Source organism: Lepidochelys olivacea (genome assembly GCF_965140295.1).
Source record: "Lepidochelys olivacea isolate rLepOli2 genome assembly, chromosome: 7".
Classification (NCBI taxonomy): Eukaryota; Metazoa; Chordata; order Testudines; family Cheloniidae; genus Lepidochelys; species Lepidochelys olivacea.
In genome coordinates, this window is record NC_140417.1 from 61800328 (window position 1) to 61814328 (window position 14001).

At 45.4% G+C, this 14001-nt stretch overlaps 2 protein-coding genes across 8 annotated transcripts in view; both read left to right on the forward strand.

The window, feature by feature from the left end:
• The window catches only part of ADK (adenosine kinase), a 549228-nt gene that overhangs the window by 31172 nt on the left and 504055 nt on the right, over positions 1-14001 (forward strand). For 4 of the 5 annotated variants that reach the window (XM_084634813.1, XM_084634817.1, XM_084634815.1 and 1 more), the window contains exon 2: positions 3449-3523. The exons of the other annotated variant lie outside the window; for it this stretch is intronic. In XM_084634813.1, coding sequence (XP_084490939.1) covers positions 3449-3523 — 75 coding nt within the window. The remainder of the gene's footprint in view (positions 1-3448; positions 3524-14001) is intronic. 5 annotated transcript variants of the gene reach the window in all.
• On the forward strand, positions 7515-10046 carry LOC311523095 (uncharacterized protein). Of its 3 annotated transcripts, none has more exons than XR_014712261.1 (3): positions 7515-7597; positions 8804-8898; positions 9477-10046. XR_014712261.1 is itself a non-coding variant. In XM_084632816.1 (3 exons), exons 2-3 carry the CDS (start codon positions 8346-8348, stop codon positions 9968-9970), a joined length of 1047 nt encoding a protein of 348 aa, XP_084488942.1. In that variant the 5' UTR covers positions 7516-7597; positions 8299-8345; the 3' UTR covers positions 9971-10046. The 3 variants fall into 3 exon arrangements, 2 of the variants coding, with proteins under 2 accessions (XP_084488942.1, XP_084488943.1); XM_084632816.1 differs by having other exon boundaries at positions 7516-7597; positions 8299-8898; XM_084632817.1 differs by lacking the exon at positions 7515-7597 and having other exon boundaries at positions 7614-8898.

Here is a 14001-nt window from a genome sequence, read left to right on the forward strand (position 1 = left end):
GTCAGGGGCAAATACATAGTCAAGGTGGTAATTGACCATGTTAAATAATATAATTTCGTAGCCCCAGAGTTTAAGATGGGAAATGTTAGCGCCTGGATGAGTTTTTAACTGTAGCCTCTTGGTAATGCTTTGGAAGAGGACATGGTAAGACTTGAATAGCAACTGGATGTGTGAGGCAATGGAGAATAGTCATGATTCCTAGTTTATGGGCTGGAGTGAAAGGGAGGATGCTGGTGGTAATGGTGAAAGAGGAGAGTTAAGCTTGAGTTGATGGCAAGAGACCCAAGAGATGTCTTCATCCAGCCAAACCCATATATCAGCACTTTCCTGATAAGTCAGGAGTGAAAAGGTAGATTTGAGTAATTGAGGTCGAGATGGTGAATGCAGCTGTGAGAGTAGCTAGGATCTCCCAAAGAAAGGGTGTAAAAAGAAGAGTGGAAGGGTGAAAAGTAAGAGACTTATGGGACCTCCATGGATGGTATATGAGGAGGAGGATCTACTGAAAGGGCTGCTAAAGAAGGAGGAGGAGAAATAAGAGAGGATGTTGTTGTTGCAGAAGCCTCAGTTGAATAAAATGTCAAGAAGCAGAAGATGAGGAGTAGGATGAGCCCTGAAATTTGGCCAGGTGAGGGTCAATATAGATCTTGGTGAAAGAGCAGCTTCATAGAATAGGAGGACCGAACATGGATTGGAGGGGATCCAGGGTGGAGGTGAAAGAGAAACTGGGAGAAGTATTTTATAATTGAAAGTACCTTGACCTAAACAGGAATATCAGGTATTATACCCACCATCCAGGCTTTTTTGTATATAGCCAAGGACAAATATACTTCACAGCACAACATACTTAATCTTGGGTCCTATTAAAAACACAACATTTGTCATCATTTGAAAAATTCTATATTTAAACATGTATATTCATAAACCAAGATAGTGTGGCCCACTGAATGGGGCACTGGACTGAGAGGTGTTTTAGGTTCTCTTCCAGCTCTGCTGTGTGACTTTGTGCAAGTCACTTCTCTCTGCCTATGTTTCCCCTCCCACCCCTTCTCGTCTTGTGTCCTTGAACTGTAATGTCTTTGGTGTCAGGACCATGTGGTTGTACAGCACTTATTGCAATGGGGGCTCCATTTTGGTGGGATCCTTTTGGTGCTACTGTAATACAAATAACCACTTACAATGATTGTAGACAACACATTCAAGAGTTTGTAGCTGAAGGGATATGGAGCAGTTGGAGAAGTATTTGGGGACCAGGGTTGGCTTTTTTTGAGGATAGCAAAAGGTGTAAAGCTTGTATTAGGAGAGCTCCAGAGCAGGGAGAGACGTGTTAAGGAGTGTGAGGACAAGGCCAAGAGAGTGGGAGGTAATAGAATTGCTGGAGCAGGTGGAGAGCAAAGCCAGATCAAAACTGGGAAGGCTTTGCCAATATAGCTGCCGTATATACTCATTCATAAGCCAAATTTTTTTGGTAAAAAAGTGAAGCATCAAAAAGCAGGGGTTGGCTTGTCAACGGGTCTACACCAAAATTTGACGATTTTAAGCTCTATTGAATTGAATATCTAATACATTGTTATTGTAGATCAGGGGTCGGCAAACTTTGGCTCCCGGCCCCTCAGGGTAAGCTGCTAGCAGGCCGGGATGTTTCATTTACCTGGAGTGTCCGCAGGCACGGAGACCCTCAGCTCTTAGTGGCCGCGGTTTGCCATTTCCAGCCAATGGGAGCTGGGGAAGCGGTGCAGGCAGAACAGCTATACCTCCATGCAGGGTCCTAATATCTGACGACCTGTCAAAATGCCATGGAAACTCCTTCACTTGTGACCTAACGCAGAGTTGAAGAAGGGTCTGAAAGCTAAAGACAGCCACATTAAGTTACTTTGTTGCCTGGCTTTGTTTGAGCATTAAGATTTTAAGGCTGAAATCCTGTGGTAGTGCTTTGGAGAATATTGGCCTAATGAAAATCCTTGAAAAATGAGCAGTTGATGGGGAAGAAGGTGTATATTTGATGGCTTCTTTGTTAAATTTTCAGAAATGATTTCAGTCGCCAGATGCTATGGGTGTTTAACCTGCCAGTTGGAGCCAGCAGGTGTTGGCTTGGTCGGGAATGTGATGGATTTGAATCTAGTATTAGAAAGTCTAGTTGGAACAGCTGCATTCACTACCATTTGCCTCTGTCATGTGTTATCTAGTTCTTAATTATTACTGTATCACTGAAGTATGTAAGATAACTGACTGAATATGCTAATTTTTAAAAAATTATTATAAAAATACTTGATCATTAGATAATGCCTTTTGGTAACTTGCTGCTTTGCATCATACATTGCATGTTTAGTAATTTTTTTTCTGCATTAAAAAAGTCAAGATTTTATCAGTAAACAAATACTGTTTGGTTTCAGAGTAACAGCCGTGTTAGTCTGTCTTTGCAAAAAGAAAAGGAGTACTTGTGGCACCGTAGAGACTAACCAATTTATTTGAGCATGAGCTTTCGTGAGCTACAGCTCACTTCATCGGATGCATACCGTGGAAACTGCAGTAGACATTATATACACACAGAGACCATGAAACAATACCCCCTCCCACCCCACTGTCCTGCTGGTAATAGCTTATCTAAAGTGATCATCAAGTTGGGCCATTTCCAGCACAAATCCAGGTTTTCTCACCCCCCCCCCCCCCACACACAAACTCACTCTCCTGCTGGTAATAGCCCATCCAAAGTGACCATTCTCTTCACAATGTGTATGATAATCAAGGTGGGCCATTTCCTGCACAAATCCAGGTTCTCTCACCCCCTCACCTCCCTCCAAAAACCACACACACAAACTCAATCTCCTGCTGGTAATAGCTTATCCAAAGTGACCACTCTCCCTACAATGTGCATGGTAATCAAGGTGGGTCATTTCCAGCACAGATCTAGGCTTTCTCATCCCCCCGTCCCCCGGGGGAACACACACACACACACATAAACTCACTCTCCTGCTGGCAATAGCTCATCCAAATACTGTTTGTAAGGATAGTTAAGGAGTGGTGTAGAATTAAATACTGCTTTTAACAATTACTTTTATAAGGTTATATTTGTGACTGCTCAGATAAACAACAAAATCTGGCTCATGGAATTCTACAATCTTGTCCACCATTGCCACTTTATATGACCTGCAAATGCAACCCAAGTGCAACTCTTAGAAACTAGATTATAGCATGCATTGCTCATTCTCTGATTGAAGGGTTGCTTAAATGAATGTGCATGTTTGAGACTTTTGTATTGTACGCAATTCACTGAGAGATAATAAAAGTTTGCATTTTGTTCAAATTAGCTGTGCTGTCTGGATTGCAGGCAAATTGACCATGAAGCCCATGGTTGGGCAAAATTAGTTTTGTCCTAATCTGTTTGTCAATGCAATATAATGTTAGACTAGAAACATTAAACTACATTTGAAAAACTTTGGTTCTTTTGTAGTGAAAATGTGCTTTTTGGAATGGGAAATCCTCTTCTTGATATATGTGCGGTAGTGGACAAGGACTTCCTTGACAAGTAAGTATAAAGATATTTTCACATTAATTTCCTAAATATTGCTGATGATTAATTCTAGAAATTTTAGAAAAGCAACAAGGAATTAAGCACCTGCTTAACGCAAGTACTTAACTTTATCCTTTTTAGTATTGCGGTCTCATGCCAAAAGAGATGGCTAATGCATCATTGAGTTGATTCTCCCAGCACCATGGTGCGGCTTATTTCAGCCCTTGCTGACTGAGAACAATTACAGTGTCCTCTATCACATCTATTTACATATTTGATGGTAACTATCTGTTATCTAAGATAGGCTGTACATCCTCTCTTCCCTTAACCTTAAAGTTTTTGTATTTTCCAAACTTCGTCACTTGTTGCTCCCCTCTGATTTCTTCATATTTACCTAAGCAGATAGCTACATGTACAACAAATATTTGTCTTTCTTCATATGTTACCCCTGATATAGTCCACTATTGCATTTTCATGGATTTTTTTCCTCCTCTCTTTGGGAACCAGTTCATATTTTAATGGATTTTTGTTTGGCCCGTTTCTTTAATTTTCTGGCTTGTGGTATTTAATGTAGTTCTGATGTGCTACTTAAGAGCAGAAACTGTTTAATCTCATGGATTGTCCTCTTGACGGATTCTGCAGCGCTTACACAACTTCTCCAAACAGGCCTGCCACTTTACCACTAGTGACACCACCTTTGTCCCATTGGTGGCATGAAGCTTTCTCGTGCTGTGAAGTAGCAGGTGCAACTTCAGCTCTCCCATTGCCTGGCTTAGAAAGCTTCAGCTATTAATAGTGCTCCAGTCACCAAGCTGTCTCCCTGGATACTTCCACATAAATTCAGCTCCTTCCAGCTGCTGCTGTTTCTCGCTTCTATTTTGTTTCGTTTTTAGTGAGAAGTGAATGGGTTAGTCGTATCGTTCCAAGTAGTCACAATTTATTCTTGACTTCATGCTGTATAAATATGTTTAACATTCAGTGTTATATCCATTCTTTCCCCTCGGTTGTTAATGGAAGTATTGGACTCAGAATCAGAGGAAGAAAAAGAACAATTACAGTTTTATCATTGACTTCTTATCCTCATCTAACTCACTGCTATTTCTCTTGCTTTCCTATGAAACTTTTCTGTCTTTTTTATACTTGTTTTTGTTTTTAATCTTAGCAGAGCAAATGAATACAAATTATTCATCTTAATGATAGAAAACAAACATGACAATATGTATTTAAAGCTTTTATAATTTAAAGGTAAGTTTGATAAGGAGCCTGAATGACATAACTTAGAGATAAGACTGCAATAGAATTGGAAGTGAATCACTCAAAGTATGAAATTTTTGAATTCTCCTAAAAGGGTTTCTGAAACTCTTATAAATGTTAAATAAATAAAACTTGCTGCATTCTCGTTTAGTGCAAGCAATAAAGTGTCCATTGTAATACTTGTAAAACCATTCAGAAAATGTTTTGGGTTTTTTTGGTTTATTTTTTTAAACCCTTTATTAAACTGAGACCCTAAGAATTGTTTTGGGATATATGCCACAGCAGTGAAGTGATGGGAGAGCATTGTACTGGGGCTTGCTTTGGGAAAGCAACACTATTATAAGCAGTTGACTGAACTGCTCATTAGGTTGCAAGAGAATCTAGGGCTTGTCGAGATGGTGTGTTAGAATTTACATCCCCGTTGTTGCAAACTAATGGGCACCAGCATGATTCTCACTAGGTGGCCCAGGTAATCCTTGCTATTCTTTGTTCTTCATTCATAATTACACCAGTTTCATGTCCAAATTAAGTCATAAGTTTGTAAACACAATCCCCAACCCAAATATTTGTCATCTTGAGCCAGATAAGGCTTCATCAGTTCATGCAACCAATGCTATTTAAAAATATTTACTATCTAATCCAAATGATATTTTGTTCTCCCGGGGGGGCTGACTCTTTAAGGGGAGTTGGAATTCAGCCTTATCCCTGACTTTTTAAGCTACCTCCCAGCAGAGACTGATCAGCTGATTTGTAAAAGCAGCAAGAAGCCCAGCTGGGAAGATCCTGGGACAGTGGGGAAAGCTAGAGGAAGCAGGTTGGCTCCTATGGCAGGTCATGGAATATGGTAACTCTCAGGCAGGTGGCCTGTAAGAGTACTGGGGAAGAGCTGCCGGGAGTGAGGAGGGTCCAGCAGGAAGTCCCTGAGTCAAAGGAAGAGACAGGCTTGAGATGTGGAATTTGTTACCAGTTTTATACAGAAGGAAAAAATAAAGCTTGAATCTCTGAGAAAAGGCCTGAAATGGACTCTAAGTGTGGTTTTAATTCTTCCTTGGCTGGAGATATGAGCCAGCAGTCTACAACAGGGGTGGGCAAACTTTTTGGCCCGAGGGCCACATCTGGGTGGGGAAATGGTATTCAGGACTGAGGCAAGGGGCGGGAGTGCAGGGTGTGGGAGGGGGTGCTGTGTGCAGTAAGGGGCTCAGGGCAAGGGATTGGGGCAGAGGAGAGGTGTGGGGTATATGAGGGGGCTCAGGGCAGGGGGTTGGGGTGCGGGGGGGGGATGCGGAGTGCTGGAGTGGTTCAGGCTTCAGCCCGGCGCCGCTTACCTAAAGCAGCTCTGGGGTGGTAGTGGCATGCATCGGGGCCAGGGCAGGCTCCCTGCATGCCGGCCCCGGCCCCACGCCACTCCGGGGAACGTCTGGCACCATGTGCCTGTGCGGCACCTGGGGGTGGGGGGGGCACAGGGCTCAGAGCGCTGCCCTTGCTGCGCCCTCAGGTACCTCCCCGAAGCTCCCATTGGCCACGGTTCCCCGTTCCCGGCCAATGGGAGCTGCCGGGGGGGGGGGGGGAGAACGGCACAGTGCCTGGAGGCAAGGGCAAAGCACAGAGCCCTCTGCCCCTCCTCCCACAGGGGCTGCAGGGACGTGGTGCCAGCTGCTTCTGAGAGTGGCGCGGGGCCCGTGGCACAACGGGGGGAAGCCCTGAGGAGCTGTAGTTTGCCCACCCCTGGCTTCCAATGTAATTTTGTGTCTGGAGCTGTCTTCCTCTTTCTGTATGGTGTGCAGAACGTACCAACAGTGCTCAGTAAAAAAGGGAAACTTTTTATTTATGGTTGGCCTAAAAGTTGCGGCCCTTCCTTTTTTGAAGGTGACTTAGATACAGAAAATCCTTTGTCTCTATAATTCCAAAGACAGGCTACTGGATCCCAAAAACACACCCTAGGATCACTTGATTTGGTCCAGGATCTGAGTATCTTAACTAGTAAAGCTTTTATTGTAACCTTTTGTTTTGAGTTGCATCCACTGTGCTAAACTAATTTTAATTAGCGACTTAGCAGACATCACTAGGGGTACGTATTCACTAGCAATGATAAAGCTTCGGCAGCGCTTCATCATGGCGCTGTAGTCGTGGCACCAGTCCTGGGGGAGAGAGCTCTCCCAGGGCTATATTTAAAAAAACAAAAACAAAAAAACACCAAAAAAAACCTCACCACCACGAGAGGAATACTATCAGTGCTGGGAGTGCTGACTACACTGCCACTTTACAGCACTGAAACTTGCAGTGCATAAGGGTGTTGGTTTTTTTTCACACCCCTGAGTGAGAAAGTTGCAGCGCTGTAAAGTGGCAGTGTAGACAAGGCCTTAGTTACTGATACATTTTCAATCTACTGAATAATGAATGATGGAGTTTGGCACAAGTTTTATTTTCTGCTGGTAGAGGTTAAGGCAATTTTGTTGTATATGACTTTGAATAAGAGAATCCTTCAGCACCAGGGTATTAAATCTTTAAGGTCATCCTGAGGTTACTGAGTATTCATTCTGGGGAAGCTTGTATGTAACTGTATACGCTTTGAAGTCTGGGTAGAATGTTCATGAATGTGAAATGCTCTGTCTTCTATTATTACCTTCCTCTTTACCACTGTTGTCTTAATTATTTTTATTTTTCAGAAATGGTGTGTCCAAATGTTTGCCTAGTAAATATACTATAGATTAATCTTTAAAATGCTACTACTTTCTTTTAATGCTGCATCAGATATGCTGATCTAACCATGTGTGATGGGGTATTCCAGACCCTGAGGCCCCCTGCTGGAGGCCTTGCAGCCCTACCACAAAGGAGGTGAGTCCTCCACGCAGCTGCTCTAGGCACCCTAGAATGCAGCCAGTCAGAAAGAGACTGCTTCCTTGCAGCCTCTCAGGGCCGAGCAGGCTTGTATAAAAGGAGCTGCAGGGACAGAGTAAGTTCAGTCTGCTGGTAGGGACCAGGGGAGCAAGGAAGGTGTTTGTGGCTGGCTGCTGGGACTTGAGGAAGATCGGGGCTGTGGGGAAGTGGCCTAGGGATGCAGTTAATTAAAGGGATGTTCCATGTGACTGCTACTTAGAGGATGCCCCCCAAATAGCCACTGGGGAAGTGGCTAAGCCCTGAGCAAGGGAGTTTAAACAGGCCCAGGGAAGGGCTGTATATGGAATTGTTACCCTGAGCCTTGGTCTACACTAGGAGTTGAGGTCGAATTTAGCAGTGTTAAATTGATTTAACCCTGCACCTGTCCACACAACGAAGCCCTTTTTTTCAACTTAAAGGGCTCTTAAAAAAAAAAAAAAAACAAACCTCCACCCCTGACAAGGGGATTAGTGCTGAAATCGGCCTTGCCAGCTCGAATTTGGGGTACTTTGGACGCAATTAGACAGTATTGGCCTCCGGGAGCTATCCGAGAGTGCTCCATTGTGACCGCTCTGGACAGCACTCTCAACTCAGATGCACTGGCCAGGTAGACAGGAAAAGGCCTGCGAACTTTTGAATCTCATTTCCTGTTCGGCCAGCGTGGCAAGCTGCAGGGGAGTGCAGAGCTCATCAGCAGAGGGTGACCATGATGGAGTCCCAAAATCGCAAAAGAGCTCCAGCATGGACTGAACAGGAGGTATGGGATCTGATCGCTGTATGGGGAGAGGAATCGGTGCTATCAGAACTCTGTTCCAGTTTTCGAAATGCCAAAACCTTTGTCAAAATCTCCCAGGGCATGAAGGACAGAGGCCATAACAGGGACCCAAAGCAGTGCCGCGTGAAACTTAAGGAGCTGAGGCAAGCCTACCAGAAAACCAGAGAGGCGAACGGCCGCTCTGGGTCAGAGCCCAAAGCATGCTGCTTCTGTGATGAGCTGCATGCCATTTTAGGGGATTCAGCCACCACGACCCCAGCCATGTTGTCTCACTCCTTCAATGGAGATGGAGGCAACACGGAAGCAGGTTTTGGGGATGAGGAAGATGATGATGATGAGGTTGTAGATAGCTCACAGCAAGCAAGTGGAGAAACCGTTTTTCTCGACAGCCAGGAACTGTTTCTCACCCTGGACCTGGAGCCAGTACCCCCCGAACCCACCCAAGGCTGCCTCCCGGACCCGCCAGGTGGAGAAGGGACCTCTGGTGAGTGTACCTTTTAAAATACTATACATGGTTTAAAAGCAAGCATGTTTAACGATTAATTTGCCCTGGCATTCGCGGCTCTCCTGGATGTACTCCCAAAGCCTTTGCAAAAGGCTTCTGGGTAGAGCAGCCTTATTCCGTCCAGTATGGTAGGACCCTTTACCACTCCAGGCCAGTAGCACGTACTCGGGAATCATTGTAGAACAAAGCATTGCAGTATATGTTTGCTGGCGTTCAAACAACATCCCTTCTTTATCTCTCTGTGTTATCCTCAGGAGAGTGATATCATTCATGATACCTGGTTGAAACAGGGTATTTTTCTTGAGGGACATTCAGAGGTGCCCATTCTTGCTGGGCTCTTTGCCTGTAGCTGAACAGAAATGTTCCCTGCTGTTAGCCATGGGGAGGGATGAGGGGCTAGCCACGCGGTGGGGGGAGGCAAAATGCGACCTTGGAACGAAAGCACATGTGCTATGTATGTAATGTTAACAGCAAGGTTTACCATGAAAGAGTGTACCCATTGTTCTATAAAATGTGTGCTTTTAAATACCACTGTCCCTTTTTTTCCCCTCCACCAGCTGCATGTGTTTCAAGGATTACAGGATCTTCTTCTTCCCAGAGGCTAGCGAAGATTAGAAGTCAAAAAAAACGCATTCGCGATGAAATGTTCTTTGAGCTCATGCTGTCATCCCACACTGACAGAGCACAGACGAATGCGTGGAGGCAGACAGTGTCAGAGTGCAGGAAAGCACAAAATGACTGGGAGGAGAGGTGGTGGGCTGAAGAGAGGGCTGAAGCTGAAAGGTGGCAGCAGTGTGGTGAGAGGAGGCAGGATTCAATGCTGAGGCTGCTGGAGGATCAAACTAATATGCTGCAGTGTATGGTTGAACTGCAGGAAAGGCAGCAGGAGCACAGACCACCGCTACAGCCCCTGTGTAACCAACCGCCCTCCTCCCCGAGTTCCATAGCCTCCTCACCCGGACGCCCAAGAATGCGGTCGGGGGGGCCTCCGGCCACCCAGCCACTCCACCCCAGAGGATTGCCCAAGCAACAGAAGGCTGGCATTCAATAAGTTTTAAAGTGCTGTGTGGCCTTGTCCTTCCCTCCGCCACCACGCCTCCTGGGCTACCTTGTTAGTTATCCCCCTATTTGTGAGATTAATTAATAAAGAATGCATGAATGTGAAGCAACAATGACCTTATTGCCTCTGCAAGTGGTGATCGAAGGGAGGAGGGGAGGGTGGTTAGCTTATAGGGAAGTAGAGTGAACCAAGGACGGGGGGTTTCATCAAGGAGAAACAAACAGAACTTTCACACCGTAGCCTGGCCAGTCATGAAACTGGTTTTCAAAGCTTCTCTGATGTGCACTGCACCCTCCTGTGCTCTTCTAACCGCCCTGGTGTCTGGCTGTGCGTAACCAGCAGCCAGGCGATTTGCCTGAACCTCCCACCCCACCATAAACGTCTCCCCCTTGCTCTCACAGATATTGTGGAGCGCACAGCAAGCAGTAATAACAGTGGGAATATTGGTTTCGCTGAGGTCTAAGCGAGTCAGTAAACTGTGCCAGCGCACCTTTAAACGTCCAAATGCACATTCAACCACCATTCTGCACTTGCTCAGCCTGTAGTTGAACAGCTGCTGACTACTGTCCAGGCTGCCTGTGTACGGCTTCATGAGCCATGGCATTAAGGGGTAGGCTGGGTCCCCAAGGATAACTATAGGCATTTCAACATCCCCAACAGTTATTTTCTGGTTTGGGAAGAAAGTCCCTTCTTGCAGCTTTTGAAACAGACCAGAGTTCCTGAAGATGCAAGTGTCATATACCTTTCCCGGCCATCCCATGTTGATGTTGGTGAAATGTCCTTTGTGATCCACCAGTGCTTGTAGCACTATTGAAAAGTACCCCTTTCGGTTTATTTACTCACCAGCTTGGTGCTCCGGTGCCAAGATAGGGATATGGGTTCCGTCTATGGCTCCACCACAGTTAGGGAATCCCATTGCAGCAAAGCCATCCGCTATGATCTGCACATTTCCCAGGGTCACTACCCTTGATATCAGCACATCTTTGATTGTGTTGGCTACTTGGATCACAGCAGCCCCCACAGTAGATTTGCCCACTCCAAATTGATTCCCGACTGATCGGTAGCTGTCTGGTGTTGCAGGCTCCCACAGGGCTATTGCCACTCGCTTCTCAACTGTGAGCGCTGCTCTCATCTTGGTATTCTTGCATGTCAGGGCAGGGGAAAGCAAGTCGCAAAGTTCCATGAAAGTGCCCTTGCGCAAGCAAAAGTTTCGCAGCCCCTGGGAATCGTCCCAGACCCGCAACACTACGCGGTCCCACCAGTCTGTGCTTGTTTCCTGAGCCCAGAATCGGCGTTCCACCGCATGAACCTGCTCCATTAGCACCATGATGCCCACATTGCCAGGGCCCATGCTTTGAGAGAAGTCTGTGTCCATGTCCTCATCACTCTCGTCACCGGACTGAGGTTGCCTACTCGCCCGGTTTCGCTTTGCCAGGTTCTGGTGCCGCATATACTGCTGAATAATGTGTGTGGTGTTTAACGTGCTCCTAATTGCCAAAGTGATCTAAGCGGGCTCCATGCTTTCCGTGGTATGGTGTCTGCACAGAAAAAAGTCACAGAATGATTGTTTGCCGTTGCTCTGATGGAGGGAGGGGCGACTGCCGACATGGCTTACAGGGAATTAAAATCAACAAAGGGGGTGGCTTTGTGAGAAACAGAATGGCCCCCTCAAGGATAGAACCCAAAACTGGGTTTAGCAGGCCGTTGATTTCACGGAGGGAGGGAGGAGAAAATGAATACAAAACAAATCTGGTCTATTTCTTGTTTTGATCCACTTCTTCTATCTTTATACATCTTGCTGGCAGCAGACTGTGCAGTACGACCGCTAGCCATCCTCATCTCCTGGGTGCTTGGCAGAAGACCATGCAGTATGTCTGCTGGCCATTGTCTTCTGCTGGCTGCAGATTAGAGGACAGAGCACTGCTGGTAGGACTGAATCGCCATGAAATGAAACTTAAAAGGGAACTAACTTGGCTGAATCACTCCCATGTTTGCCCAGGGACCCCTGACCTCATCGAGGTCGGTTAAAAGAGCACCCTGGACTACGTCGACGACGGCTACCAGTCATACTGCACTGTCTGCTGCCAAAAGGCAATAAACTGTTGCTGTGTAGCAATGCAGTACCGCGTCTGCCAGCACCCAGGAGATATACGGTGACGGTTAGCTGAGTGGGCTCCATGCTTGCCGTGGTATGGCGTCTGCACAGGTAACTCAAGAAAAAAGGCACAAAAGGATTGTCTGCCCTTGCTTTCACGGAGGGAGGGAGGGAAGGGGCGCCTGACGATATGTACCCAGAACCACCCGCGACAATATTTTAGCCCCATCAGACACTGGGATTTCTATCCAGAATTCAAATGGGCGGCGGGAACTGTGGGATAGCTACCCATAGTGCAATGCTCCGGAAGTCGATGGTTGCCTTGGTACTGTGGACACACTCCACCGACTACATGCACTTAGACCATTTGTGTGGGGTCACACACAATCGACTGTATAAAAACGCTTTCTACAAAACCGACTTCTATAAATTCGACCTAATTTCATAGTGTAGACATACCTTGAGAAGGGGGCTGAACTGAGACTGTGTCTCAGCTGGGGTAAGTGAACTGAGTTTAAGAATAATGGGTCAGTGGGAGAGCTGTAGTCACTGAGGACTCAAGTGACGGCAGAGAGTCTCCAGGGAAGAAACCCTGGATGTGCTGCTCCATTCCAGAGCAGGAACCTTTGCTAGGTAGCCAGACCCCAATGGAGGATACTGTGATGGGGCCTGTTGACAGACTGACTAAGGACTGAGTCCAGGGAAGGCTACAGAGACGTTGCCAACAGAAGGGTTTCATGATGGGCCCTGTTGGACTGTTAATGGACTGAGCTGTGGGGAAGGGGCTTCAGGACATTACTGAGGACATTGAGATAGTCTCAGTTGGACCATATACCCAGAAGGAGTTCTTGGTTTTCACACACACACTGTGTGTGACTGGGCTGGAGGGCTGAGTCACCAAAGACCCACCTGATGAGTGCAGCAGCCACAGGGGAACCTTGAGCAGAGAAATTGAGAAAAAACTGCAGGCACTCATACACTCCGTCAGCAGGCGCTCACCTGAGGTGAGTGTGCTCTGTAACACTACCTGTCAAAGTAGAAAATGGCTGGTTTTGGATTGATAGTTTGAATTTTTTTTTTTTTACATGGAATCTAAAGCAGCACATGAGTAGTCTAAGCTCACAACTTACTTAAGAGAATTGTTTTCACAAAACTTACGAAAAAATTATTAAACTTCTTGCTTTTCCTGTGGTGGTTTTTCCCCCCAGTACTTGCAAAACAAATGATAGAGCATTGGCTTCTGTGGCATGGGACTTGCCCCTAAACAAGAGAGAGTCTTAATTTGTATTCACATTCAATTCACTGTGAATTAGGATGGCTTGTTCTCCATCCAAAAGATTGATTGTTATGCCCAGTATACCAAGAATATTTGTTTTTGTTTTTTTCTTTTAGACTGAATCTGCTATATATAAACATGACTTTTAGTTTTGGTATGGTTGTAGACATTTCCTACTGTTTAAGACTGGCTTTGTGCTCTTTTCCCTGTCCCCTTTCTAAAACCAGTATTGACGACAACAACAACAACAAATAGGAAAGAATAGAGGGATGATCCTCGTTACTAAGGTAATGAAGTAAACCAGTCTGATTGCTCAGGAATTACCACCAATAGCAATATAATAATAAAGAGACACATATATGAGAAACTAGAGACATGATGAAATTTTTTATATATATGATTTGTAACTGAAGTTATTTTTAGGGAAAGGTGTTTTTTTTTTTTTTTTAGCCTTTTTATTTTAGTATTTTGGAATTCAGTTAATTCTTCAAAAAGAGCTTTGAAAATGTGACTATCAGATGGATCAATGTGACACTGCTTCTTAGTCACTCTAGATTGTATATGATTTCAGTTAGGCACCGTATCCTGTGTCATCTTGATGCATGAATTGTGAGGAAGAATAGTTAAAAACTTTGGTTTCTTCCCTCTCTG